This window comes from Aythya fuligula, chromosome 1 (genome assembly GCF_009819795.1).
Source record: "Aythya fuligula isolate bAytFul2 chromosome 1, bAytFul2.pri, whole genome shotgun sequence".
NCBI lineage: Eukaryota > Metazoa > Chordata > Aves > Anseriformes > Anatidae > Aythya > Aythya fuligula.
The window spans coordinates 115,094,803-115,121,367 of NC_045559.1; the positions used below are offsets into that span (position 1 = coordinate 115,094,803).

The following is a 26,565-nucleotide window of genomic DNA, read 5'->3' on the forward strand; positions in this document are numbered from 1 at the left end:
GGCGGCCCGGCAGCCTCGCCCGGCCGCTGTGGGCTCGGGCACGGAGCAGGAAGGCGGCGGAGGGTAGGCTCGGAGGGACCGGGAGGGACACGGAGGGGACCGGGAGGGAGCGGGGGGGGGTGCCGTCCACCTGCCGCGCCCCCCCGGGGGCCGATCGGGAGGCGGCGCCCGTGCCCCCGCCGCGCCTTTGTGCTCGTCCCGGTGCCGCCGCTGCCTCGGCCTGAGGCCGGCATGAGGCAGGCCGGGCTCCCTGCTGCTCCCCGGAGAGCCCAGCGGGTCGGGGTGCTGCTGGTTGGGGTGCGGGGTCCAGCGCCTGAGGTCTGTGCCTCAGGACGTCTGCAGCCCCTGCCCCCGTGAGGACCTGAAGGAGCTTCGTGTGGTGCCTCCCAGCACCCGGAGTCAAGGGTTTTCAAGCATCTTCAGCGGGAAAAGCCGGTCCCAAATGACCCTGTTTTCCCCCAACAGGGGGGAGCTGAGCTTCGTGTGGGACGCCTTGAAGGAGCAGCGTGAAGTTTGGGAGGTAAGTACAGGGCGCAGAGGATGGCAGCGTCGCCTCACGCGTGGCAGGAGGAAGCAAGACTGCTCGCCTGCCATCAGGTGAAACGGGTACCGAAAATGAAAGGCCACGTCAAGAGGCTGAATTTCGTCCTCAGCCTTCGTTAGTGAAACCGAAATACAAAGGGCGCCCTGGTTATTTGTTGTGGCCGCAGCAGGATGTGTGCCTAATAACGCCTTCACCAGTTTTACTGCCACGAGTTTCTTCACTGTGTTACATTTATTTGTCAATAAATGCACAACCTGCACGGCAGGGGAGCTTGTGGAGTTACAGGGGACGGAGACATGGAGCTGAGAAGTAATTGAGAGCTTGGGTCATGCAATGCTTTCCAGACACGGTAAGACCAGTGTCTGCGTCCCCGCCTGCAGAAGATAAGATGAAATCACCCCCTGCCAAGTAGAGTTAGGGTGTAGCTCCCGAAAGGCTGCTGATAGTCCAGTCCTTGGACTGCTGGGGCCTCCGGACTCTGGATTTACAGTAAGGAGTCAGGAGGTGGTTGGTGGTGGTGTGCTTTTTGGTGTTTGGTTTTTAGAAAAAGCAGGAGGGGGTGTGAATATGCGCTGTGCAGCAGGTGCACAGCCTCCTGCGAACACCTAGCAATGAAACCTTTTATGAGATGGGTGAAGTCTTTTTGAGACTGTTTACACTAAAGCTGTTAAATAGTAACCTAATAGTAACCTGTTAAACAATTCCTTTTCTGTGATGGCGATTGCCTTATCCCATTATATTTAAAGGGAACCATTTGAAGGGGCTTAAGATATCTTCTTTATTTATTTATTTTGCTAGCTTCTTGCTTTTTTTTTTTTTTTTTTTTCCCAGTAAATATTTCTGCCCCCTCACTTAGAGTAAGGTCACTTAAATAATAGCTCTGTTGTTTGAGTTAACTGAGAGAGGAGGTGGGGTTGGGATTCTGAAACAGGTGTGCTACGGGTGGAAGAAGCTGCTCTGTGGTGGCTGGTCGTGCCCACCTCTTTTTTCCTCCTGCATTTCTTCTCCCACTGGAGCTATCCAGAGTTTACTTCAACCAAACATGAAATGACCGATAGGCATTTTTTAGTTTGAAATTCAGCTGATGTGACAGCTAGCCATTGCTGCGGTGCCACCTGCAGCCCCTGTCTTTATGCTCCTGCTGCTTCAAATAGCAGTTTGGTGGCTGCAGAGTGAGTTCACGTCTTCTGTTGGATCAGCTGTTTCTCAGGGCAGGTTTTCTGATAGATCAGCCGTTTGGACCATCAATGCATGGCTGCAAGGTCTGGCACGTAGGGAGGTGGGAAGCTATGGTTGGGCTTGGATGAGGGGTGAAAGGTAAGGTTATACTCTCCCTAGCCCTAGCAGCCACAGAGAAGAGATAGGAAACTCGTGGCAGGAGAGGTGGGAATGATTACGGGGTTTGCTGATTAATTGCACAGTCTGATTCAGGGCAGGGGGGGGAGGTGGAACGTGCCGAACAAGATTAGCAGGTCTATTCGCTTCCGGAGAAGGGAGATGTCAAGGACACTGAAAAATTAAAGGTATGACAAAAATATGTGTCTGCATAAAGGACCAGACCCTTGGGCTTTTGGTGTGATAGTCTGTTAGGTGAAGAGGTGGTAGTCTTCTCCCGCTTAACAGGAAAAAGCCTGTGTGGATACTGAAGTTTCCAAGTTGCCAGCTTTGACACAACAGAATCCTGTTCAGTGTTGTCACTCAGCTGGCTGCGGACAGACAATCAGCTTTGCTTTCTGCAATAGAGGAGAGGAGAGAGGCTCATTCATCTCCCTGTCATGTAACAGCCTCTAAAATTCCCAGGTTAGGACAGACCCTTAGTTTTGGCCAGTGTGTTGACTTCAGAGGAGGTTTCCCTATAGCTCGCTTCCCCTTGTTTGCCGGGGGAGCTGGTCCAGGAGCGTGGCAGTGGCTGGAGCTGTCTTGAAGCCCGCTAGCTGTGCTGCCAGCAGGGTAGGGGTTACGGTGCTGATCCTGGTCAGGGAGACTGCTGCTGATGGTCCTAGTCCTACCTCGTACGTCATCTACCATCCTGCTGGGAGGGCTCTGCTGTTGGCACGCAGGGAGGCTCGGTTTGCTGGCATGGGTTGCAGGCACTCCCTTTGCCCACAGCGCCTTTTGTCATCTTACAGCTGACTCAAGACTTGCTGCGAAGTCACTGCAGCCAGTTCCTGTTGCAGTACCTGCAATAAAGGATACACTGCGTTTTTGTTTCTGATGAGGGGTTTTGGCCAGATTTTGAAGAAGCAGGAGGAACCTTTTGATGTTTTAAACCAAACTGGATCAATGCTGCCGTGGTCTCACAGTTTCCCTGCATGTCGCATCTACACGCGAGCCTGCCTTCTCCTTTGTGCTGCCTGACCCCTGGGTGAGCTGATGGGGAAACTTTTGGTTTGTTTTTCCAAGTTTGCTGACGATTTGGTGCTTTGTGCAGCACTGGTACTGGGACAGGGGAATCAGGCTGGAGGAGGGAGTGCCGGTCAAGTCTTGCTGGCAGCATCGTTCAGCCACACCGGACCTCAAGCTAGAGGGTTCTCTGTTCTGGGCTGAAAACACTACAGTCACCTTTGTAGCAAATTTCAGCCTCATGGATGTTTCTGATATGTTAAAATAGATCTTTCTAAGGTGGATAATTACCTATTTGTACTCTTTTCTGGGACAAAAGCAATGTTTTGATGTCAGCAGGCTTTGGAATCATGTTCTAAGTGCATCTTTTCCTTCTGCCCCTGTTACCTTATCCTGTGCTTGCTTCTCAAAATAGATTATCCATGATAAAATTCAGAGAAGGCTGCAATTTTTCCTGGCTTAGAGTTCTCCATTACACTTTTGATATCTAGAAGTTATGGTAATGGCTTTTATCTGGAATAGGTCATTGCAGTTGAAATATTGTGATTAGAAAATTTTATAATACCTTGATGAGAATATTTACTTACCAGCTTTTCTTATTTACAGATCAGCAATTAACAGAAACAGGGTAAAGAATTGGAAACATAGTGACTGAAGGTGAAAGAAAAGGATCTAAAGAGAGATCTTCCGAGTTTGTGAACAGCCTACAATTGCACGGCTCGGGGAGGATCTTTGCTACACGTTCTGAACAGCAGCTAACATTTTCACAAGCGCGTAATCGTGTCGCCTAAAATTTGATACCAGCTGTAGATGGCTCAGCTTCCTCCTGGGATTCGCTTCATCACTTCATTTTCACGAGATCAGTGGTAAGTCTTCAAGTATGGTGCTGCTCTTTATTTTAGATTATATGAGTTTGTGTCTGGGGAAGATGATTCTGTTGCCTTGCTCTGTTTTTGCCTTTTCATCGCTGGGTATATACAGCAAAAAAAATGTAGTCAGTTGTAAAACGTGAGAAATACTTATTTGTTATAGAAGTATTTGTCAAGTGTGCTAGACAGTAAATTCTTTTGTCCTTTTCAAGTTGTGCATTTGAGAAGATAAATTTCATCATTCTGCTTTCAAACTCATAGTTGAGGGGGATTCTCAAGATTAGCCTTCTTGTATTAATAAGAAGTACATAGTCTTCCCCATAAACTGATGTGTGATACAGACCTTTAGAATTATGATCTTAGTTCTTGCTACTGTAATATTTTTTTTAAATGCTTTTGAAAGTTAATCCTTGAAGGTGGATGGCATTGGTTCTTGTTCTTTTGGAGAGAGAATACTGAGTAAATTGTGTGTGAGTAACAAAAAACAAATGAAGGACCAAGCAATTCCCATTGGAACAATTTATCACATACTTTATTTAGTAAAGCAGCAAGGACAGAGTCATTGTGTTTTTATCACTCATGAAGATGCCTACAGTAATGGGAATGAATAACCCAGCTCACAGGATAACTCACTTAACCCACCTTTTTTTTTTTTTTTTTAGTGTCTTTGTGAGTATGCCTGAACTATAAGACAAAACACTTGTTACATAGAAGTTTATTAGGCAGAAAATGATTGAAGATTAATTAATAATTAGGGACCATACTAAGGAATCAGATTGGTGTATGTATGTATGTGGTTTTATTTGCTGATTTTTACATTAAGATCAAGGCTAGAAGGAGACAGTAGATTTGCTCTGATCCCATTGTATTGTTAAAAGTAGAAATCCACAAAACACTCTCCTTACACAGGGAGGGTTTAAGGAGATCAAACCGATCAAACAAGATTAGTTTGCTGTCTTTGCCTAACCCTTGCAGTGGCAGGGAGTTTGAGATTCTCTTATAGTTCAGATGAACTGCAGGAAAAAAAACAAGGGTGCCAGCAAGGTGTGAGGGGAAAAAGTCCTTTCAATCCCAAGGCTGGATAATTATGTTCATGTGCTCCAGTACACACTGTCAGTGTATGTCTGTACCTCAGTCTCTAGAAGAGGTTGATTTCTGTTGATACAGAGGAAGGCAAAAATAAAGCAAAAATCCACAAAGCAGTAAGGAAAGAAATGAATAATAATCCACAGGAGTTAAATTGACAACTCAGCCATCACTTATGTCTTAATTGTAGCAGAAACCTGGGTGAGACTGTGAAAAATGAGATCTGACTGTGTTTAATGTTGAACTGCCTTTTAGTAGCTCGCAAAGAAAGGTTGTAAACAAGGCAGATTATCTCTGTAGTATATCACAAAACTCCTGTCCATGTTTGTACATCACGAAACTCCCTTCCAAAGCCGGAGCAGATGTTCTAAAGCAGTACTACTGCTAGGGTGGTTCTGGCTGTTAGAGAACATGAGAAAAGTTCTTAAACTATTCCAAGGTTACAAATGACTTGTGTAACATTTGTATGTAACAGCAGTAAAATCCAAATAAAATCATTTTCAAATATGTATCTATTTTTTATATTATAGGTATAGAGCCTTCATTTTCACTCTCACCTTCTTCTTGTATGCCAGCTTCCATCTATCAAGGAAACCTATCAGTATAGTTAAGGTAAGCAAGGTTGCTATGTCGTTGTTTAAACATCCTTCAGCTGTTATCAGAAGAGGAAGTAGTCTTCTTTTTCAGTGCTTTCTTTTGTGAAAGACAATGTTAAACTTTAACTTGGAATGGTTTTAAAGATGAAAACCTGATAAAGTTGGCACACAGTGACATTTACGTAGTAAACGTCAGTGACACCGCTCCTAAAATACTGTTTGTACTTCTATTCTTTGGAACAGCTATGCCTACACTTGAGACTATTCATGTGAATTAATCTAAACTCTAGGCATGTAAGAGTTTACAGCCTGACATTCTTATGTTTGAGAAAGGCTCTTGTAACTGATGAGTTAAATGTGATAAAATTGAGTTAAATACGATAAAATTCTACCGACGTTTACAAGACTGTTCCAAGTGCTGTTGAGCATCGTATTCATAGTTGTATATACACTTGGGATTTTTTGTACGTTGCTGCACACTCCATGGGATTTCTTTTTTTTTCACTTCTGTTCTCAGTGAAGCTGGTGACAAAATATTATCTATACCTGTTTTTTTAATTATTATTATTCTAATCTCATGCATCTGTAACTTACCAAACACAAATCAAATCCCCCAGGGTGGTTATATATAACTGATGAGTAAAAATGGGCAAAATAGCTTGATGTTAGTGACTAATTTTGAAATCCTGCAGTGTCAGAAACACCAATTCACTGTAGCATATTACTGGCCAGGTGATTGCTTTTAGACGTAATGGTGGCTTCACTCAGCAAAATACCAAGCAATTAATGACTTACAATTTTACTGGTTTCGGTGGATTTGACACAGGTTCATGTAGAACTAGAATGATTAATTTTGTTGCTGAATGGAGTTTAATGGGGTTCTATCATGAGTAAATTTTCAGTCTCAAATTTCCTTTCTATATCAGGGAGAGCTGCATAAGCATTGTGCTGCTTCGCATGAAGTTGAGCTCAGCTCCTACAGAGAATATGCTGCCCAGATTCAGCCTGTCAAAAAGCCATCTAATGCATCTCAGTGTGGTTGGGAACCATTTGGTAAGGCGTTTTTTTCCTTTTTTGTTCCATAACCATGTGCTGATATCAGTAATTAGGTTATCTGTCTCTTCCTATCCTTCTTATGTGGAGGGATTCAGGTGTATATGGGAAGGGTGTTTTTTCCAATGTTGTCATTAGTTTTTCCAAAGCAAGTTAAGTCAAGACTTAATGTCTTGCCTGCTTAAAAAACTGATGTTATTTTACCTGTTAGAGCTTTGAGTTCAGTAGAACACTTTTCAGTCAGTAAATGGGGCTATGTAGAGGTTTAGATATGTCTTTAGAATGTTTATTAACGAAGAAGAGGGGACAGAATAAAATAAATCATTATGATTTTCTGCTGTGTTAGTTCAAGGTTCAGCAGTAATTTAAATGAAATTACTTAGTGTTTATCTAAACTGGAACTTTTCAGAGACTCTCTCTGCCAGAAAGATTTTTTTTTGCAATGTTTTTTTTTTAAAAACATTTTTTTAAAAAAATCTTAAATTTTTAAAAAATTAAAAAAAAAAAATGTGGCACTTTATTACAGAACAGAGTTGCTAACTTATAAACCTGGTCTTTTACTTAAAAAAAAAAAAAAAAAAAAAAAGTGAAGTTCCTTACAAAGTAACTTCAAATTTCATTATATTTGAACTTAATAGAGATTTTGAATCATTCCTTGACACTTTCATCTCTGCCAAGAACATCAGTGGAGTGGAGTGGTCCATTCTATCAGTGTGCTAGTTCACTCCAGTCTATCTGGCAATCAGTAATCCATTCTAATTGTTCTTTAATTATGAAATTACAAAAAAAAAAAATCCCCCTCTTTTCCAAGGTAATTAGAGATCTGAGCTCTTGGTTTTCTGTGGACAGAATTCTACGTATTAACTGCCTGCTGCAAGGTAGTCAGTATACTGACATGGTGTAGTTCCACACATTTTCCGAATGCTCTGGGTTGCAGTAAAACTTGATTGCTGTTTCTTGCCTCTTGACCAAGGGGAGACTGCGCTTGCTTGTCTAAACCACTAGTTAGCTTTCTTAATTTTGAAAACTTCTGAGCTCATGTCCTTCTTTTTTCCATGAACACACGTGTTATTGCAAAGCTGCCCCTCGGGATGTGCCCTAGACTTGTTCTTTCAGCATAACTGGCAAGCTGGTAGCACCACTGAAAGGGGAATGTTTTAATAACTTTGCTTTTATTCTCAAAGTCAGTGGAAATTGTGGCTCCTTGCAAATTGTCTGTCTTGGTATGAGCTCAGGTCACTTGAGACTAGACGTGGTGTTTCTAACTGGGTGGAGTCCCGTCTGCTGCATCCCTGCCTCTTCCAAGTGCTGTTTGCTGTAATTATGGTCATTTCTTGTACAGAGCTGGACGTTATTATTTAAAAACCAAAACAAACAAACAAACAAAAACAATACTTCTATCACTGTGCTTCGTGAGAATTTGGAGATTGAAATGTGAAAGATTAACCATTCTATAAATTGTATTAAGATGACTACTCAAAAGCCTGGATGATGATGGATTATTTAAGCTGTTTTGGCTTTTAGGACCACACATTTGAAACATATCTTTCCACTGTGCTTTTAAGAAGGCCCTTTAAAGTTTAGGGCTTTGTTTTGTGTTATTTGTTTGTTTTGTCTAAGGAGCTGTAAGAAGAGGGGACCTTGTTAATAACTGCTGTTTCTTCTTTCCTAACAACTCAAATGAATAAAGTGGAATTAAGAGTGTGCCTAGCAATATGTTCCTAATACATTACAGATAACAGCATAAATTGTAGATTTTTGTTATTGTTGTTAAATGCGTTTTGCATAATGCACGCTTAAGTGCCTTTTAAAAGTGTCCATTTAAAATTAAATGTCAATGCATATTCACTAACTTTTTTTTCCTATATTATGTAAAAATGTTGGCAAGTTACTGCTATGTTTAGACTGATGATTTGTTTTGAAAATGTATTCTTAGATAAGAATAACTACAAGCAGTTACTGGGAGCACTGGATTACTCATTCCTGTGTGCATATGCAATTGGAATGTACTTAAGGTAAATCTCCCTCTCGAAAGGCTGCTTTATCACTCACTATCAACATAGGTGGCTGTACTGCTTCTGAAATGTTGTCCTCTCTGATTGTAAAGTTTCTGATGGAGAGAATGAGAACTTGGATGTCATTCTCCCATTTCTGTGCTAGTTGCTGGGGAAAAAAATGCAAAATCCTGAGTTCCCAGTGGTAGCATACCTGTTGGTATGTAGAAAGATTTTTACCCCCATCTGACTGCCTTATACAGCAAAGCTTTCCAGCTTGTGGTCTAGCCTGTCTTCCTTCATGTTGCACTGGAGCTAGGATACATATCCCCAGACTTTATCTGTGTCAAACGTGCATATGTGGACAAAGGTGACTGTCCTGGCTTTCTTTGTAGTCGAAGAACAGTACCAGACACCTCATAAAAATGCATCAAACCCATCATAAAGTGTACAATATTAACTCCCACTTGGAGATGCCTCTTTTGATTCACTAAAAGTGGGACCTTTCATAACCAAAGTCATTAGCAACGGAGGTAAGTCTCACTTTAAATGGGTTCAGATATTATGGGTCATTGGGAAAATAATTCTCCAAGTAGTCACTTCCAATGTGTTGCAGGTGAGTAGCTCCCTGAAAGATGGTTGTGCAGATGACAGCACTTGTCAGTTCATGAACATGAAATGTTTGCTGCTTTATTGTAACAACTGCTAAAAAAAACATTTGCTTCTGTGAGGAAAAAAAATGAACTACCAGTAAAGTTTTTCCTCAACCTGAATTAAGCAGCACAAAATATTCTTTCTTCCTGAAAGCTTGGGGTGTGATCTCATTTTTAATTATAGCTTTTCTTTTTCTTCCCTTCCACATTTCAAGTGGGATAATAGGAGAACGGCTACCTATCCGCTACTATCTGACAGTTGGAATGCTTGCCAGCGGACTCTTCACTGCAATGTTTGGATTGGGTTATTTCTATAATATACATAACCTGTGGTTTTACATAATGGCCCAGGTAGGCACAATGTTACCTAGACACTTGAGTTTCCATGGTGTTTTTTAGTGTTGTATTGTTTTTCTTTCTTTTTTTCTTTTGAGTTGCAAATTGTGATTAGTGGTTAGATGGGAAGATCTGAAGGCTGGGATACATTGCCATTGACAACAGTCGGAAATGATTGAGTGGATCACCCCAGGTTTTATTTAAAAAAAAATGTTGTTTTTATTTTTTTAATGGAAGAAATCTTTGAAAACAAATTAGTGTTTCAATCTGTGTCAAATCATTGATCAAATCTTTGCAAGCTTAAATGTGGGAGAGTTTTAAAACAAATGTATTTATTTCTGTCAGTCTGCCAAGACCTGAGTGACGCATCCTGGCTTTCTGTGCAGGAAAATTACATTTATGCTGCTAATGATGAAGTCTCCCACCTTCGTGTGGCTGAGAACAGGCAGCTCCTGTAATGAAAATTCATCGCGTGGGATTTTTCAGAGCACTTGCAGATCTAATCAGGCATCACACAAATATTTATCACAGAATCACAGAATTTCCTAGGTTGGAAGAGACCTCAAGGTCATCGAGTCCAACCTCCAACCTAACGCTAACAGCCCTCCACTAAACCATATCCCTAAGCTCTACATCTAAACGTCTTTTGAAGACTTCCAGGGATGGTGACTCCACCACTTCCCTGGGCAGCCTGTTCCAGTGCCTCACAACCCTTTCAGTGAAGAAGTTCTTCCTAACATCTAACCTAAAACTCCCCTGGCTCAACTTAAACCCATTCCCCCTCGTCCTGTCACCAGGCACGTGGGAGAACAGGCCAACCCCCACCTCGCTACAGCCTCCCTTGAGGTACCTAAAAAGAGCGATAAGGTCGCCCCTGAGCCTCCTCTTCTCCAGGCTGAACAAGCCCAGCTCCCTCAGCCGCTCCTCGTAGGACTTGTTCTCCAGGCCCCTCACCAGCTTCGTCGCCCTTCTCTGCACCCACTCAAGCACCTCGATGTCCTTCTTGTAGCGAGGGGCCCAAAACTGAACACAGTACTCGAGGTGCGGCCTCACCAGAGCTGAGTACAGGGGGACGATCACCTCCCTAGCCCTGCTGGTCACACTGTTCCTGATACAAGCCAGGATGCCGTTGGCCTTCTTGGCCACCTGAGCACACTGCTGGCTCATATTCAGCCGACTATCCACCATCACTCCCAGGTCCTTCTCTGCCTGGCAGCTTTCCAACCATTCCTCTCCCAGCCTGTAGCTCTGCTTGGGGTTATTGCGCCCCAGGTGCAGGACCCGGTCGTGACTAGGACATTTAGGACATGACTAGCATTTGAGTCATTTTGAACAGGTCTGCACCTCGCACTGCTGCTTTCTTTGCGTTATCTCAGTAGCACTTTCACAGCTGGCATGTTTGCATGGCGTTGTGCGACATGACACGCAGCGATACTAACTTGGGCCCTGAAAGCTTTAATAACTATTTCACTAAGTCATCTGTTTAACCATGTCACTGCCCCCAAGGCTTATGTGGTTTCCAAGACCAGAGCTAGCACCCTTAGGGTTTGTCTAAGTGAGCCTAACAATGCTGCACCACGTGATGTGGACAGCAAATCCTGTAATGCAAAGGACAGCCTCACACCACCAGCCTAACTGGTAAATGCTCATTGTACGTGTGAATTATTATGCTGTCATCTTTGTTTTAACGTGTAATTATACATAGGGAGCTTTTTAGGAGTTGAGTTAGGATTTCCTTACGAACTTTGCAACGTGCAGGCTGAAATAGTTCTCACTTCAGCCTGAATACAGGACGTTAAGTTTCTCCTCTCAGTTTATTTGCATATGTCTTTTAATCATTTTTAAACGAATGTTCAGTTGTCCAGTCTGCCCTAAAGCTTTTTTTTTTTTTCACTTTGATTGCAAACGTGCTTTGCCATATGTTCAAACCGAGCAAAGCTTTATAGAGCTCTTATCATAAAGGGAATTGGCTTGTCTGTTCAGTTCTGTGAAATGTGTTTTTGGATAAGTTTCTGTGAAATGTGTTTTTGTTTTATTTTTTTGGTGTGTTTTACATCATAAAATAATTGGAAATATTTAGGTAGAGGGAAGAATATCTGTGAAATACTGTAACCTGTTTGTTTCTTGGAAAAGAATGCTTTTGAAACTCCCGTACTAAGTTTCTAAATTCAAAGCAGTTGCATAGGCTTCCTTTTCCCAGCACAGCACCCAGCAGGAGTTCTGTAGGAACCTGACTTAATACTGGGTATGTTTGTTTATTATTATTTCTGTATACTTTCAGATAGCTAATGGGTTGGTGCAAACTACTGGCTGGCCAAGTGTCGTTACATGTATTGGCAACTGGTTTGGAAAAGGAAGGTAAATAATCCGTAATCCAAAGTTTTGGAAGTACAAATCAACGCATTTTGGGGCTGTAATATTATAGTCAGTTTAAGTATCTATATGTTGCTTCAGTGATTTGGGGATAAAACACGCAGTTAGGAGGATCCTTGAGAGGAGTTATCCTTGTTATGCTGGTTTGCTTGCACAGCGGTTTGAAATATTCTCTGTCATGTCAAATGAGTGTTCTCTGGTGGCTCCTTAGTCTGATGTTTATTTTTTCAGAGGAAGTATTTTGGAATTGAATTAAGAAGAATTCTTGCAAATATCATCAATCTAAATCCACTTTTAATAAAGGCTGTAATTGTGCCTTTTTAATATAGAATTTCCTGTGTTTTCATTTGTGTTTCAAAGCAGTTGTTAGGCTATAGCTCTAAAAATATCTTTTTGTCTAATATCTTTTCCCTAACACACTTACAAAAACTTGAAATTTAGTTTAAAAAGGAAAATAGATGTGGCAGCTGACTTAACCTTTCTTTAAATCCATCCACTTTCTTTAAATCCATCTTTTTTTAAAAAATCCTAACTAGAGGTCACTCATAATGCTTGTTTTGTCATACCACACAGAAACTTTCCATAAATTTTGTGAGAGCTGCGTGCTGAATTCATTGTCTCTGATAATGGATGATGCCTGTAGCAATAAAATGCTGCTGTAGTGGTGTCCATTGTAGATATCACCGAATGAAGTTACTGTCAATCACTTCAAGGGGAAGACATGAAAAATCAGTGTGAGCTTTCTATATAAAATCGTGGGACAATTAAGAAAATATAGTCTCAAACTAGTTTTCTGTAGTCCCTGAAGCCTCTTTAGTTACAACAGAGAGAGAATGATAACCATCATAAAATACTGAACAAAATTGGTAAGTCTGTGCACAGCAGACACATTCAGATTGTTTTGTGCAAAAGCAAGGGTCTGTATAATGGATTTTTAAGAGTTTGCATAATGGATTGGTGTGTAGGGCTCTGGTCTGAAAGTTAGAGAGCTGTGTCTCATTTTCATTTTGCCACGGATTCCTTGAAACACGAGCAGACCTCTTGGATCTTGTCTTCAGCCAAAGAAAAAGACTTGTTTTAGTTAAAATTAGGTTGTTCCAGGTAAACTCTTGGGAAAACTGCCTTGCCTTCAGTAGGACTTAAAAGGATAAAAACCGCTAACTGCTGTGACTTCAGTAGGATTTTTGTGGTTTACATTAGTCCTGCTGCAGCTATTCTACAGCAGCTCTACTCTGGGATTTCCAGGCTGACAATAGTTTGATATCTTGGAGGAGTCTTGCACAGGTGTTACCTTAAACTAGTGCCTAGCAAGCCCAGGATGCGATCAGAAATCACTGAATTTGCTTTACCTGTCCTGTACAGGTAGTTTTCTTCTGTCTAACATATCCCCAAAGCATCAGATTACTTGTGCAATATGTCTATGGGACTTCCATTCACAGAAGCATCAGACTTAGCATGCATATGCTATGCAACATTTGGATACGTGTTTTTATCAAAGAAACTCTGTCCAGGAATATGGAAGCCCTAATGGTGCCTTTAAATGCCATTAAATGCAGGATGAACTCTGACATGTACAGAGAAGTACTTCAAACACTTCAATTAATATTTAGGTGCATTGAAAGATGAAAGACTAGCATAAGGAAGTGTTTAGTTGCAGAACAGTAAGATTTCAAGTATTTCACAGACATCACAGTTGAGCAGTCTTTTGATATACTTCTCTCAAGATAATAATGCTTATTGTTGGAAAGATAAGAAATGTTTGTGGGTTTTTTTTGCGTGTGTGTTTTATTTATTTGTTTGTTTGTTTTCTGTGCAGGAGAGGACTGATCATGGGGATCTGGAATTCTCACACTTCAGTGGGAAATATCTTGGGATCCTTAATTGCTGCTTATTGGGTGTCTACGTGCTGGGGTCTCTCCTTTGTGATGCCCGGTGTTATCATTGCAGTGATGGGAATATTTTGTTTCCTCTTTCTTATTGAACGTAAGTGCTTTAGTGTAATAGAATCGTGGAGGGGCTCCTTATGGTGAAAGAACACCAGCAGTTTAAGCAAGATGTCCCAGGGCATAGTTAAGGAATATTCCTCAGGGTACACCAGTACTGAAACACCTTACTCCTAGAACCAGATGGAGAAAAACCCGTGTATGTCTGAAGAGTTTATACACTCAGACTCTGGCATACCTGAGAGAGAAACACTACAGAAGTCAGTCCACTGCCCTGTCTTTACTTCCCTGTCTTTATAAATCCTTCAAGTGAGATACATTTGAAAGTAGAATACCCCACCTAGCTGTACTGTATGCTCAGTGCTACCATTCAACCCATGGCATCTATATCCTGTACTACAAAGTACAGGAATCAGCCAATAGAGCATCTTCTGTCACCTTAAATAAGAAATTAAAAAGGAATGCCTTATCTTTTTCCTCTGTGGACTCAGAGATGCTATGAATGTTTATTTTGCTGTAAGTGTCCTATATGAGGAAGGAAAAAGCTCTGTAGACAAAACTAGAGTGCTGCAATGAGCTGGACTGCCAGAAGAGTACTTACTGTGGTCTTAGGATGGGAACGGTACCATGGAGCACCCTTTTCCCCTAAATATACAATTAAACATTTATATCAGGACTACTTTTGCGTTATCGGTACTGTTGGCATATTAGTGGTAAATGACACTACTGATAGGTGTTTTAAGACAGGTTCTTTGTGCTTGCATTCAGTTTAACTGTGTGTGTTACTGTGTTTCAGATCCTAAAGATATAAGTTGCTCCTCCACACCATCCAGTGTAAGTGAATACATTTTCTACTCTGATTTTTGCCTTCTAATATACAGGTTTATGGTAGTTCTGGTAATCAGATAATCTGCATGGCCCTTATGTGCCAGGTTGTTATAACTGACCCAAATTTGAGGGAATTATTTGCCCTCTGTGCTTCAGTAGTAAACCAGGAGCTCGCTTTCTATCAAAGCAGTATGAATCAAGAAGGTGAATGAATGTATTTTAGCTAAGGTTTTGTAATGGATGAACTTAGTACAGCGAACCAAGTAAAAACTGTTCATCTTTCTTTGAGTTACCTTATTTTCTTCCACTCTTCCTGAGTATATTCAGATCATTTTGACCTGAATATTGACAACACAATATTGTATGTTCTGTGGAATCAGAATAATTCAGGTTGGAAGGGACCTCTGGAAATCATCTGATCCTACTTTCTGCTCATAGTAGGTCTAACTTTGCCATTGGATCAGATCACTTAGGGCTTACCTAGTCAAATTTTGAAATCTTCAAGAGTGAAGATGCTATTTATACGCAGATGATTTATTTTTAAACATCAGATTAGTTTTAAGAATGTATTGATTACACACTTTACTGGTATCAAGACAATGAATGTTGCTGGTTTAGAAGAGCTTATACTTCAAGGGCTTAAGTTTTGGCAGGATAGTGAACTATTTTGCAAGGTAGCAAACCTCACTAGGCTATAAATGCATTATCATACACACGAACTGTTTTCTTTTGTGGGACACTTGCTGCCTGGATCACAAGGGCACATACCATGCAGGAGTTTGAAAATCCGGTATCAGAGATTGACTACTCAAAGCAGTGGTGAAAACAGGCTTAAAATGTGTGCCTGAAGCTTTCTGAGCTTTCTTTGTGTTGCTAAACATGGCATATATGCTTTCTCGTGACATTGTGGCAGCAAAGTTAGAACTCTTACTTGTTTTCAAAAGGAAATCCTTCTGCCTTAAATATTAGTACAAGGTTGTTCAAACACTATTTAAATGTAGGTTGGGAGGTGGTTACAGGCTGGTATTTGCCCAATCTGTTTTACACAGAAGATCACAAGACTTTTTATGTGCTCAAAATTAAGTAATGTAGAGAGCTATGTCAATGACAAAGAGATGTGCCTTAGAAAACTTTAGCTACTACATGAGAAGATGATTCTTTTCTTGCCTTGTGCTGCTATAACCCAAGAGGAGGGAGGCCATTCAAGCAGAAAAAGAGAAAAATAATAGACAAGAGAACAAAAAGGAGAACATTAGGAAAAGTAGCTGTGTAACAACCAGTTCTTTGGAAGAACAGTAGGGCAAAAGAAGGTCGTGGAGTTTCCCATGCATAAGAGAAGTGTTGGAGCAAAGGTCTTATGTGAATCCCAGGTGTGTTTTCCAATACTAGAGGATTATATATGAAGGTTGTCTGCATGTGTATGTAAACGTGAACTATGCCTTCACATTGCAAGAGGCACAGGTAGATTGTTCAGGGACAATTTCTGTGTCTTGCTTCCCCCCCAGTAGTTTTAGATAGATGGCTTTTTACATTTTAAATGCACTCAACTGAAGGTGACTTTTCTACTCTCTGTTACTTCTTCTTCTTTACTAGTTAATGGACTTTTTCCTCATATGGAAGGCTTCTGATAAGGCTTCTGATTACCTGTAATGGGCTGTGGAAGTCCTATTCTTAGTTTCTTACTGAGAGATAAGCTGTATTCACTCTGTATTTTTCATTTAATTCTCTTTCACTTCTTAAAGGTAAATTCTGCTAAGTATGAGAATCTTTTATGTGACTCTTAGAGACTCCTAACAGGAGGCATTTTTTCCTCAGCTTTTCTATATTTTGTAGGTGCTCCCATGAACGTGTCAGCTGCTTTTTATAATACCTGGAGCATAATGTTAACAGAACTCACTCCTAAGATTTATAGAATCAAATGTTTACTTTTCATTTCAAATACACTTTTACTGGAAAGCACAACTACAGAGTTGTGCACAATGGTTTGCTTGTATGTCTTAAGGATCTGCTATGGAAAACTTTGACATTCAGTATCTACTCATCATGATGTTTTTAAAAAATCCAGTATTTTGGGGGGTTTTTCCCCCCTTCCATTCATTACACTTTCCCCAGTTCCCAGGAAGAGACTATCATTTGACCTCATCTTCTCTAGGACATCAGCAAGATCACTGCACCATGTGCAGTCTCATTGTGTAGCAATGCATTTGACGTACTGTTTCCCTGGAAACCTTGCTCTCCAGAGCAAGAGGCATTACTTCTTCCTTCCCTGTTGCATATATTCATAACTATGAATCTTTAAAAAGGGGACTTTAAAAAGTACTTCTTTGCCTGCCTTGGTCGTTTTTCAGATTAAGACTTGTCATTGTCTTGGGAAGCTGTACTCCATTTGAATTGCTTAAGTATCTCACTTCAGACCTGTGCGGTCTGCAAAGTACAATAGGTAAAATATAAAATCTGCAAATCCTTTAATAAATATGGCTCACAGTTTCTGTTCACTGGGGGGAGGGGGATTGTAGAAGTTGAGGAAGTGAAAAAGACTAGAAAAGAAGTTCAAGAAGATCTGGAAATGCAGATGTGGTAGTGACAGTGTCTGATTGCTAAATTAAAAATAAATAAATAAAAATTGCTAATTGAAGGAAGGTTCATGTAATAAAACAGACTCTGTAACCTCTTATCACTGGCAACAAAATTCCAGCCTTCCTGAACAAGAGGTAGAATTTGTTGGCAGCCCTAACTGCCCTTTTGTGCTCAGTCATATCAGGTAACATGCTTTTGTAAATAGTTAGAAATGTTTTGTTTTGTTTTGTTTTGTTTTTCTAAGAAATTAAAGAAACATACCTATTTGCTTTGCTCATAACTCTGTTCACTTCAGACAAATGTTTTGGTTATGTTCAGGCAGCCATGCCAGTGGGTGCCAAAAGCTGAACCTCACCGTGGAAGAGTGAGGCTGGTTTTGTTTAAAAACAACTGAAATAAATACTCAAAGCGAGGGAATAATTTAAGGTAGATTCATACTAAGATGTAAAGATTAGATTCATCTCTCTGTGGTATCACTATCTTGGATGAATTTGGTCTACTGTTTGTTTGCAGCATGGTCATGAGCCCAGTATTTCTACAGAGTTTGTAGTGGTGAGTAATCTCATTTCACTGAGTTGTCCAGAAGAACAGATGGAGAGACAAGCAGAGAGCCTTGGATGTGCAGTTCTCATTCTTTATTCAGTGATTCCTTCAGCTGTGCTTTCTTTGCTAGTATTCACGTTGGCTCTAATTTATGAATTTGAAATTTGTTTCAAAACGTTTAATGATGATAAAATGATTTTAATTACTAGAATTGGAAGCTTAATCTGCAGTGTTCCAGAAGGATATGCCCACTACAAACACAAGCAAGGAGTCAGTGTTCCTTATTATGCATTGGTGCACTTCTATCATCAAAGTTGAAGAGAAGGTTTAATAGCATTTGTAAAACATGATTATTTAGAACTTTTTTATTGCTTCTAGTCTTTTCTCCCTGTGCTTCTTTTTCATAAGTACATGTGTTCATTGCAGCATGCTCATACAGACCTGTCTTTATGTTCTAGGAACTTTCTTTAACCTGACTTTGCATTTCCAGGAAACCTACATCTCTTAAACTCCTGTGGCAAAGTGCTTGTGCATTTAGAAGAAACCAGACTGCAGTTTTTATCTTTCTGAAAAGAAGAAAGAGGTCTTAAGTATTAAATGTGCAGCCTCTGAGTCTAGTCCTTATCCCCAGACATTTCCTTCTTACCACAGTAAATCTTACTTTTGACAGGCAGATGAAGAAGTCTTTCTCTCTCTTTTTTTTTTTTTCCTCTGCTCAGCTGCTGGTAACTTTTCCTTAGGTGATTGATTTTCTTCCCCACAGATTGTTGTAAATCACTTTCTGACATGAGCTTAATTTTCTATAAGATAAAATTTTAAAATCTGTCATTCAGACCCTATGCCCTTCAGTGTTGTTTGTTTGTTTTGGAGAAACAAGATTTTTATGTCCAAGATTGCTTGTGCCTCAGCTCTGCATTGAGCAGCACCAATTTTGAAATTTATTCCCACCTCTCAAAAGCTTTTTGCATTCTTAGAAAGATTTGGGTGATGAATGGCAGTTTGTGTAAAGAAAACCACAAATATATATATTCTTGTGTTTGTGTTGGGCAAGAATTACTTGGTGATTCATTTTGAATTAAAATACTCAGTGAGGTTGGGCGATCTTTTCTGATTTGTGGTGGTTTCTTTTTATCTATTTATTTGTGGGTTTTGTCTGTCTGTTTTTAATGTGGCATTCAGAATGTGATTTGACACATCAGGAGCAAATATCTCATCCCTGAGGAATGCACAGTGCTTCTTGTGGTCTTAGCAATTGGTTGTTCCTACCTGACTCCAAACCTACTTTGAAGCTGTATATTTATTTCAGCGCACAAACTGTAATCTCCCTGGCAAATCCTTTTAAGCCAAGGATTTCAAGATAATGTTTTCTAAGGGATGTAATTTTGGTGTGAAGCGATACACTAATGCACGTGGTAATAAATAATGTGCAAAAACCAGTGGGTTAGTTGAGGTCCATCTGGGACCTAAAATACAGCTTGTTGCCTTGATTTTTGTTCTGAGCACCCCAGAAGCACTCTGACTTTGCTGACCTTCAAGCCCATAGGAGCATGGTCTCTTTTCCATTTCTGGGTTAGAACGGTGTGAGAGTAAACTAATGGGATAATCTTATCATAAATGAAGAGAAATGAAAAAACAAGGTTTTCCTGGGGGCGGCGGGGAAATCTGTAGTTGCTACTAGGATTATCTGCTTATGAGAACAATTGTTAGCAATGCCAAGGAAAGTTCAGTAGAGGAAAAAGCTGCTAAAGATGTTAAGAATGGCACGACTGTGCTCTGAGTTCAGTATGCTGCTGCTCTATAACAGCAGTATAAAGTAAGCCTTCAAATACAGCTGTAATTGCATTGTCTGTACGTTGTCATAGGTCTGCTTAAAAAGGCAAAACAAAATGCACAGTCGTTTAATAAGAGATGCATCCACTTATGTTACGATGCACAAAGACTTTAGTTATAAAGTAATGATTAACACTATGTAATCCTTTAAAAAAAAAAAAAAAAAAAACAAGCAACAAAAGTATGGGGAGGTGTTGTTTGTTTCTTTCAGAGTTCTAACGCCTTCCTGAATGGTGCATCTCGATTCAGAGTCCACATGCCAACCTTAAATGCTAAGGAAGCCAGCAAGCCTCAGGTAAAATGCAATGTGTTATTGTAAAATAGCATAGTAGACTTCCTAAAGTTCACATGGAAAGTTTACATTAGATTTATAATTGGTAAAGGTAGATCTTCCTTTTATAATGCTGAAATCTGCTTCAAATTTCATATACTAATGTACTGTCAGACAAGAGAACAAAGCATTATCTAACAGAAATGCTACAAGCCAAACTGAGTAAGATAGCATGCTTACTTTTTTGTCTTTAATTTGTGATCTTCATACAGTTCCAGCAAAAGTAAACACTGCCAGGTATTTTTAAGACAATACTTTTGAAATCCTTTAGCTACTTCTGTGGTGTCTGTCCACTCCTTACAGTATCATGTCTTCTTTTTTTTGATGTACTAAAAGTATGCACTTAGCATGCATGGAGGCAGAGAATTGTAAATAGGAGCAATTATTCACGGGAATCATGCTTAAAGCTTGTAACCATCAGTGCTGGTGATTCTCACTGGAAACTGATCTCTGGATTTGCTCTTTAATGGGCAAAATTAATTTTTTTTTGTGTGATGAAAATTAACTGAAAATTTTCACTTGAAATATTGTACACGTTTGAAATATTCAGTGCACTTGACACATTATATCCTGAGAGGATAGGGTAGGGGAGAGAGCATTTTTTTAACACTTCTGCTTCTTTCAGACTGTTACAGGAAAATAGAAACTTCCTGTTCTTTTCGTTCTTTGCCTATAGATTGTTTCCCAGAATTATAATCAGCAGGGATGGAAAGGTTTTGAACTTTTTAAGGAAAGGCTCTGCTAGTAATTTTGGTTGGCTCTCTCTCTAACCCCTGTGACCAGTCTAACTTCAGTGACTCGGAATGAAACTCAACACAGAAGGTACCCTGAGTTTACTGAGCATACTGAGTTTACTCCTGTTCATTTTGAGCTGCCCAAGAGCAGACTCCAGCCCAGAAATCATTTGTCACAACTAGCTGAAAGATAAGGGGAGAAGACGTAAGAAGAGAAGTAGGTGACTGTAGACAAGTCATGAAGACAGAGCTAAAATATGGTCAGCAAATCAGTTGACAAAGTTTCCTCTTCTAACTCTGCTGGTACCTCAAACTGGCCCCCTTCCTGTCAGCCTGTGCAAAGAGCCTGCAGGGCAAGTGGGCAAGGAAGATGTGCCCCTTCCCACACTGACTGGTGTTCCCTCCCTTGTGGGCACAACAGGGGGACAACGATGACAACAAAGCCATAATCAGCCATAGCCAGCTAGGTTATGTGCTTGTATTATGGAGCTAACAAGTTTTTAAAACCAAACAAAACCAAAAATCCCTTTTTTGTTACTGCCTAGTACCCCCAGATTTTTTGCCAGTGACAAGAGATAATCTTGCTCCTGTCAAAATGGAGTTGGACACCTTTTTGCAGTGGTTGTGTTACGGCTGTGCTGAGCTGGTGATCACTGTCAGCTTTTGTGTTTGCACAAGCAACAGATGTTCTGCATTTATGAGCTGGTCTGCTGCAAGGACACTGGAGTGGCAGCTTCTACTGTTTGTTTGTTTGTTTTCCTGACCTCTTCAATTACTATAAAAATAAATATTCAGGATAGGCAGTGACTGGAAAAAAAAAAAAAAAAAAAACACCTGTTTTTGGCTAAGCGACCTGAATACCTCCATGTGTTTGTTACCGCTTATGTCAGGTTGGCCTCTTGAAAATTGTACAAAATTGAGGGATAATGAGTCCTTCCCCAGAGATCAGTAGCGTGCCATGTGCCTAATCACAGTCCATGACGAACTGACAAGGCTGAACAATGTTATCCTTGCTCAGTACAGGCTGATGTTTTTTATTTATCATTTAGCTACATGCAGTGCAAAAATTGTTGATAAAGGTTTTCAGTATGAATTGCTAAGTAAGTTATTTGGATTTTGGTCACGTTCACTGTCATATTTAACCCTCTGTACTTAAATAAGTTCGGAGCTACCTGTCTGGGAAATGAGCGGTGTTACCTCAGACAATCCCGATTGGGTTTGCTGAGTAAATTCTGCAAGAGACGTGCCCTAAGGCATTATTTAGACTTACCTTCCATTGATTTTTTTTAATGTTAGTAGCTGGTATTTTGCTTTGCTACTGTTAAAATAGTTCAAATTTTGAAGTTGCTCCAGTAATTCAGAAGATGAATGCTGCTCCTGCTGGAGTGACTCATGTACCGTAACACAGATTTACAGTGCCGAGCTAGATTTCTGTTTATATTTTTTTTCCTGTCTTCTGGCTCCTGCTTCGTCAGAGCGTAGGGTCACCCATAAATCCCGCACCCTGTCTATGAACTGTGTACAAACATTTTGGATAATATCACAATGGATAAAAATAATGAGATCTGTCTGTGGCTAGGCTGGGATGGCTTATTCTTGTTGAGTGATAACTTGCTCTGCAACTGTTCTTAGCAGCCAGTGGAGTTACTATTGGAGTGAAATCATTCCTAGTTTAGACCTCAGGATTGAGTTCTCAGGCAATATTGGTAAACCTCAGACTTTTTTTGAATTTGTGGATTGCAATACTCAAACGAGACAGGTGAAAAATTCATTATTGCTTAACAGAAAGCGTTCAGTATCCATAACTCAACTGAAAATACGGCTTTGTCTGTACTTAAATTATTGAATAAGATGTTACAGAGTCTGAAAAATGAGCTTGGTGTTAATACAGAAGGAAGATAATACATGGTTTTATACAGAAATGTGTTGTAGGGTGCAGGAGGTTATCAGTTTTAATTACACCACGTATAAGCAGTAGTGCAGGGGAAGACTGGAAATTTTGTTCCTTTAGACCGTACTCTGTATGTTTGTTTTTTTGTTGTTGTTTTTTTTTTTTTTTTTTGCAACTTGAAATAAGTCACTATAGAATGGAGACTTGATTCCATAACGCTTAACACACAAGCATAAATGACCAGGCTTATTTCACGTCATTTTCTGCATATACTATTTTCTCTATACTCCAGTCATTGAAATAAGGGGTTTTAAAAGCTGTAGCTTTCTGTAATAAAACAACACTGTTTAAAAATGAATTATTTTAGAATGATTTGACAGTTTGATATGTATTTTAATACATTGTTCTCTTCTGTATATGGGGGAAATTGCAGGATCCAGAGATGCAGCATTTGCTTATTGACAGTGAAAACTGCACGGCGTCACAGAACTCGAGCAGTGCGGTCACTGGGGAAGGCAGACATGGGACATCAGCTATCAGCTTCCTTGGGGCGTTGCGAATACCTGTGAGTCTGTGCTATTCTTCCTTGTTCCTCCAAGAGTCAGGTTTTGCCTTCTTGTTTCCGTGAGATTCTAGATGGAGTGGTAGATGACCTTAACTTTGCATCACAAGCATTGATCGGCAACTCTGGTGTATGTAGGCTAAAGCAGATTTTGATACATAAGACAAACATCTAGGCTCCAGTGGCTGTATAATTATTTTTTTTTAACCTCATTATAATTAATACTATAGCAGCCTGTAATGTAAAAAATCACTGTTCTTAGTTATTGATATGAGTATTGAGAATGGAAGAGTAGGCTGAACCTGTAAGTACTTTTCTGTGTCAGAATTTTTTTCCATGGCTTCTCTTTTCCACTCCTCAACATTGTTTTTATTTTATTTTTTTATTTTTTTCTTATTTTAAAATCTCTTGTATTGTTTATATGGAGAAATATGAGACAGACCAAACATTCAGATTGCTGCTAAAAGGAAGGGAAATAAGTTTCCTGTAGTTCAGGGAAATCAGCCTGATTGTCCTATCAGCTTGAAGTCTATCAGCTTCAATACAATGCACAAGTAGAAAAAATTATACCCAACTTGATTTGGACCAGGTGTAAAGGTAGCAGAAGAAACCCACTGTATTCCTGCATTCTCTCATTCTGCCAGTCTGATCCTCTGTCTCAACTGTTCTTCCTGTGGCAAAGTGGAAAAATAGGTAGAAAAATTGCTACTGCTGCCTCTTTGAATCTCTGTAACTCCACAGTATTTTTCCTGCCAGCTTTCGGGAAGGGTCACGGCTGTATGTGAAGTGAAGCCAACTGCGTATGCGTGTTGTCCCTGCAGATAACTGCTGTACACCATATGAGAGATTTAAAAACACCCATCTCCAACACAAAAAATATCAGATGGTAAGGGGAATGAAGATAGGTTAATTTGGCAGTTTAGTTGCAGCTCTGTCCAATAAGTAAACCTTTCATCTACCCAGCACAAAAGAGGATGGAACAAATTAGTGTTTGAAATAGGCATCTGCCCTATCTGCAGTGTGCTCTTGTCACATACTAACGTGAACTGTGTCATGCCAGTGAACTGGCTGTTTGTATAGAGTTAATAAGGGAGAGATCTTTGACCCCATCTGAAGGGCAGATCTAAAGAACATAAAAATACGTCCATTCCTCTGGAATATGCTCCCATACAATGCTGCATAAAAAGTCTCTAAATGAGGAAAACAAGCGATGCAGGTGTTCCGGACAGAATCAAATCCTTCCTGTTCATTTTGGTGTTCTCTCTGTTCAATTCATTATAATTAAGAGAATGTATATAAGTAGAATATCACAGTCAGCTCGGTTATAAGTTTTATGCTCTCAGGGGAAGAATGCCTTCAGGGAATTTTTTAGAGAAAAAAAAAGGGTAAAATGCTTCTTAGAAACAATTTCATAGTGATCTTTGAAAGCAGATAACAGCCTCTGTTAAGATACTAACTTCCTGTTTCCTTTGTTATCTTAGGGAGTCATAGAATTCTCCCTTTGTCTTCTGTTTGCAAAACTGGTGAGCTATACTTTCCTCTTCTGGCTTCCCCTCTATATCACAAATGTGGGTAAGTATCACAGTAAGGAGAAACAGAATTATGACTACAAAGTGTGTAGAAATATGAGCTTGAAATAAATAAGAAAGTAAACATTACTGCTTCTGAAATGGACTATCTTTGCAAGAGTAGCAGGAGTTTTAAGTCACCAACAAACATATTTCTCAGTTTTATGAATTCAATTTTACTGGAAAGTATTTTCAAAAAGAGAAAAAAAAGTGGTTTATCATCAAAAAATCCAAGTTGCAATGCTGTGACTTCAGCCCTTGCAAACAAATCAGAGAAGTATACTTTTTTAAATAATGTTCTAAAATGATCAAGTGCCTAATTAAAACGTGTACCAAAAATCTAAATGAGGTTCTTTATGTGTTCAGTAGCACTGCGCTTTCGTTTGTGCTGTAGAGTACGGAGGTAGGAGTTCTCCCTAGAGAAATTACTGTTCTTGTGAGTCATGATGTGACCTTTAAGCCCCCAGCTAACTAAAATGCTGTGCTGGACAAGTGTTGCAATAGCAGCCAGTGGAGGGAGACAGGTTAAACAATCTACTGAAATGCACACAGCTGAAAATACTACAGCTAAAGGCTGTTCTGTGGACTCCAAATAAACAATAACCTCCTGCAAGATAGGATACCTTGAAAGCAGCTGGCTGGTAACAGGAGGATTAATGAAGTTTATTACAGTTCTCCAGTCTGTGCTGTAGCAGATTCATTGTTGGTGAGGTTATGGTAGTGCCACTGACAGCACTATTTTAGCAGATACTGTTCTATCAAATGTATTTCAGAAGCTTTTAAAAACTACCAAAGGTGTTTAGAAACGTTGCTGCTTTTGAAATGTCATACTTAACTTGGTTGCCAAACTTCCTGATAAGCTCTTGGAACCCTGACCCCATAGTGCATGAGTTAGACTAGACAGAAGTATATGCAAACAGTGGTCCTTGCTGCCCATGGCAAACAGTGGACTTGATGAAATTGTTGTTTCTTTGTATTTTAGGTTGGATGTTAGGAAGAACTTCTTTACCGAAAGGGTTGTTAGACATTGGAACAGGCTGCCCAGGGAAGTGGTGGAGTCACCATCCCTGGAAATCTTTAAAAGACATTTAGATGTAGAGCTTAGGGATATGGTTTAGTGGGGACTGTTAGCGTTAGGTCAGAGGTTGGACTCGATGATCTTGAGGTCTCTTCCAGCCTAGAAATTCTGTGATTCTGTATTCCACATAAACTGCGCGGTGCATGTTACACCAAGCACACGGCCAGTAATCTAATGGCTGACATCACCATCACCTGTCTGGTGATGGAGGCCTCCAGGATGAAGCTCTGTAGGTAGTCCAAATGTATACTAATAATCATTTTAGAGCCAAGAGCCTCACTTAGGAGTATATGTTAACTGTTCATGACTCTGTGGCTATTCACAAATGGCAATATTGTTAAGCCAAACTTGAACAATCAACAGCTCTATCGGTTGGGCTTTATCTATAACTGAAGTGTTAAAGTGTCCTGCCATGGATATAATTGCATTCAAAAGATTGTATAACGGAATAACCAGTTATGATATGTTCTTGTTTGCTCTATGAAATGATACCTTACAACACCTTCTGTTAGCTTATTCCTGTGAACAAACAGTGCTGATGTAAGAGGTATTTACCCTAGCATGACAAGACTTGAGATATCTGCTTTTTGTGGTTTGGAAATTATGGAATTATTTTTTTTTCTCTTGCTAGAACATCTTGATGCCAAAAGAGCTGGGGATCTTTCTACATTGTTTGATGTGGGTGGAATCTTTGGTAAGCTTGAATATCAATCCTTAATCAGACCAGTTTAGCAAAAAACACTGGTACACACAGCTTATATGTATTGTTAGTCTTGTACCTTATATAAACGGAAGAAGAGTAGCAGTAAAGGTACTAAGTAAAGAGCTGGGTT

General features: G+C 40.0%; 1 protein-coding gene across 3 annotated transcripts in view; it reads left to right on the forward strand.

Moving 5' to 3' along the window:
* SLC37A1 (solute carrier family 37 member 1) overlaps window positions 1–26,565 on the forward strand; it is a 36,462-nt gene continuing 9,897 nt past the window's right edge. Inside the window, exons 1-15 of one of the 3 annotated variants that reach the window (XM_032207399.1) lie at window positions 1–63; window positions 466–520; window positions 3,494–3,753; window positions 5,373–5,454; window positions 6,365–6,491; window positions 8,428–8,506; window positions 9,354–9,489; window positions 11,756–11,832; window positions 13,664–13,830; window positions 14,587–14,624; window positions 17,709–17,747; window positions 19,780–19,863; window positions 22,958–23,089; window positions 24,568–24,658; window positions 26,364–26,426. In XM_032207399.1, the coding sequence (XP_032063290.1) occupies window positions 3,698–3,753; window positions 5,373–5,454; window positions 6,365–6,491; window positions 8,428–8,506; window positions 9,354–9,489; window positions 11,756–11,832; window positions 13,664–13,830; window positions 14,587–14,624; window positions 17,709–17,747; window positions 19,780–19,863; window positions 22,958–23,089; window positions 24,568–24,658; window positions 26,364–26,426 (1,171 nt within the window). In that variant the 5' untranslated portion in view covers window positions 1–63; window positions 466–520; window positions 3,494–3,697. Of the gene's footprint in view, window positions 64–411; window positions 521–3,493; window positions 3,754–5,372; window positions 5,455–6,364; window positions 6,492–8,427; window positions 8,507–9,353; window positions 9,490–11,755; window positions 11,833–13,663; window positions 13,831–14,586; window positions 14,625–17,708; window positions 17,748–19,779; window positions 19,864–22,957; window positions 23,090–24,567; window positions 24,659–26,363; window positions 26,427–26,565 lie in introns of those variants that run through there. The other 2 variants (XM_032207401.1, XM_032207400.1) reach the window with 2 other exon arrangements.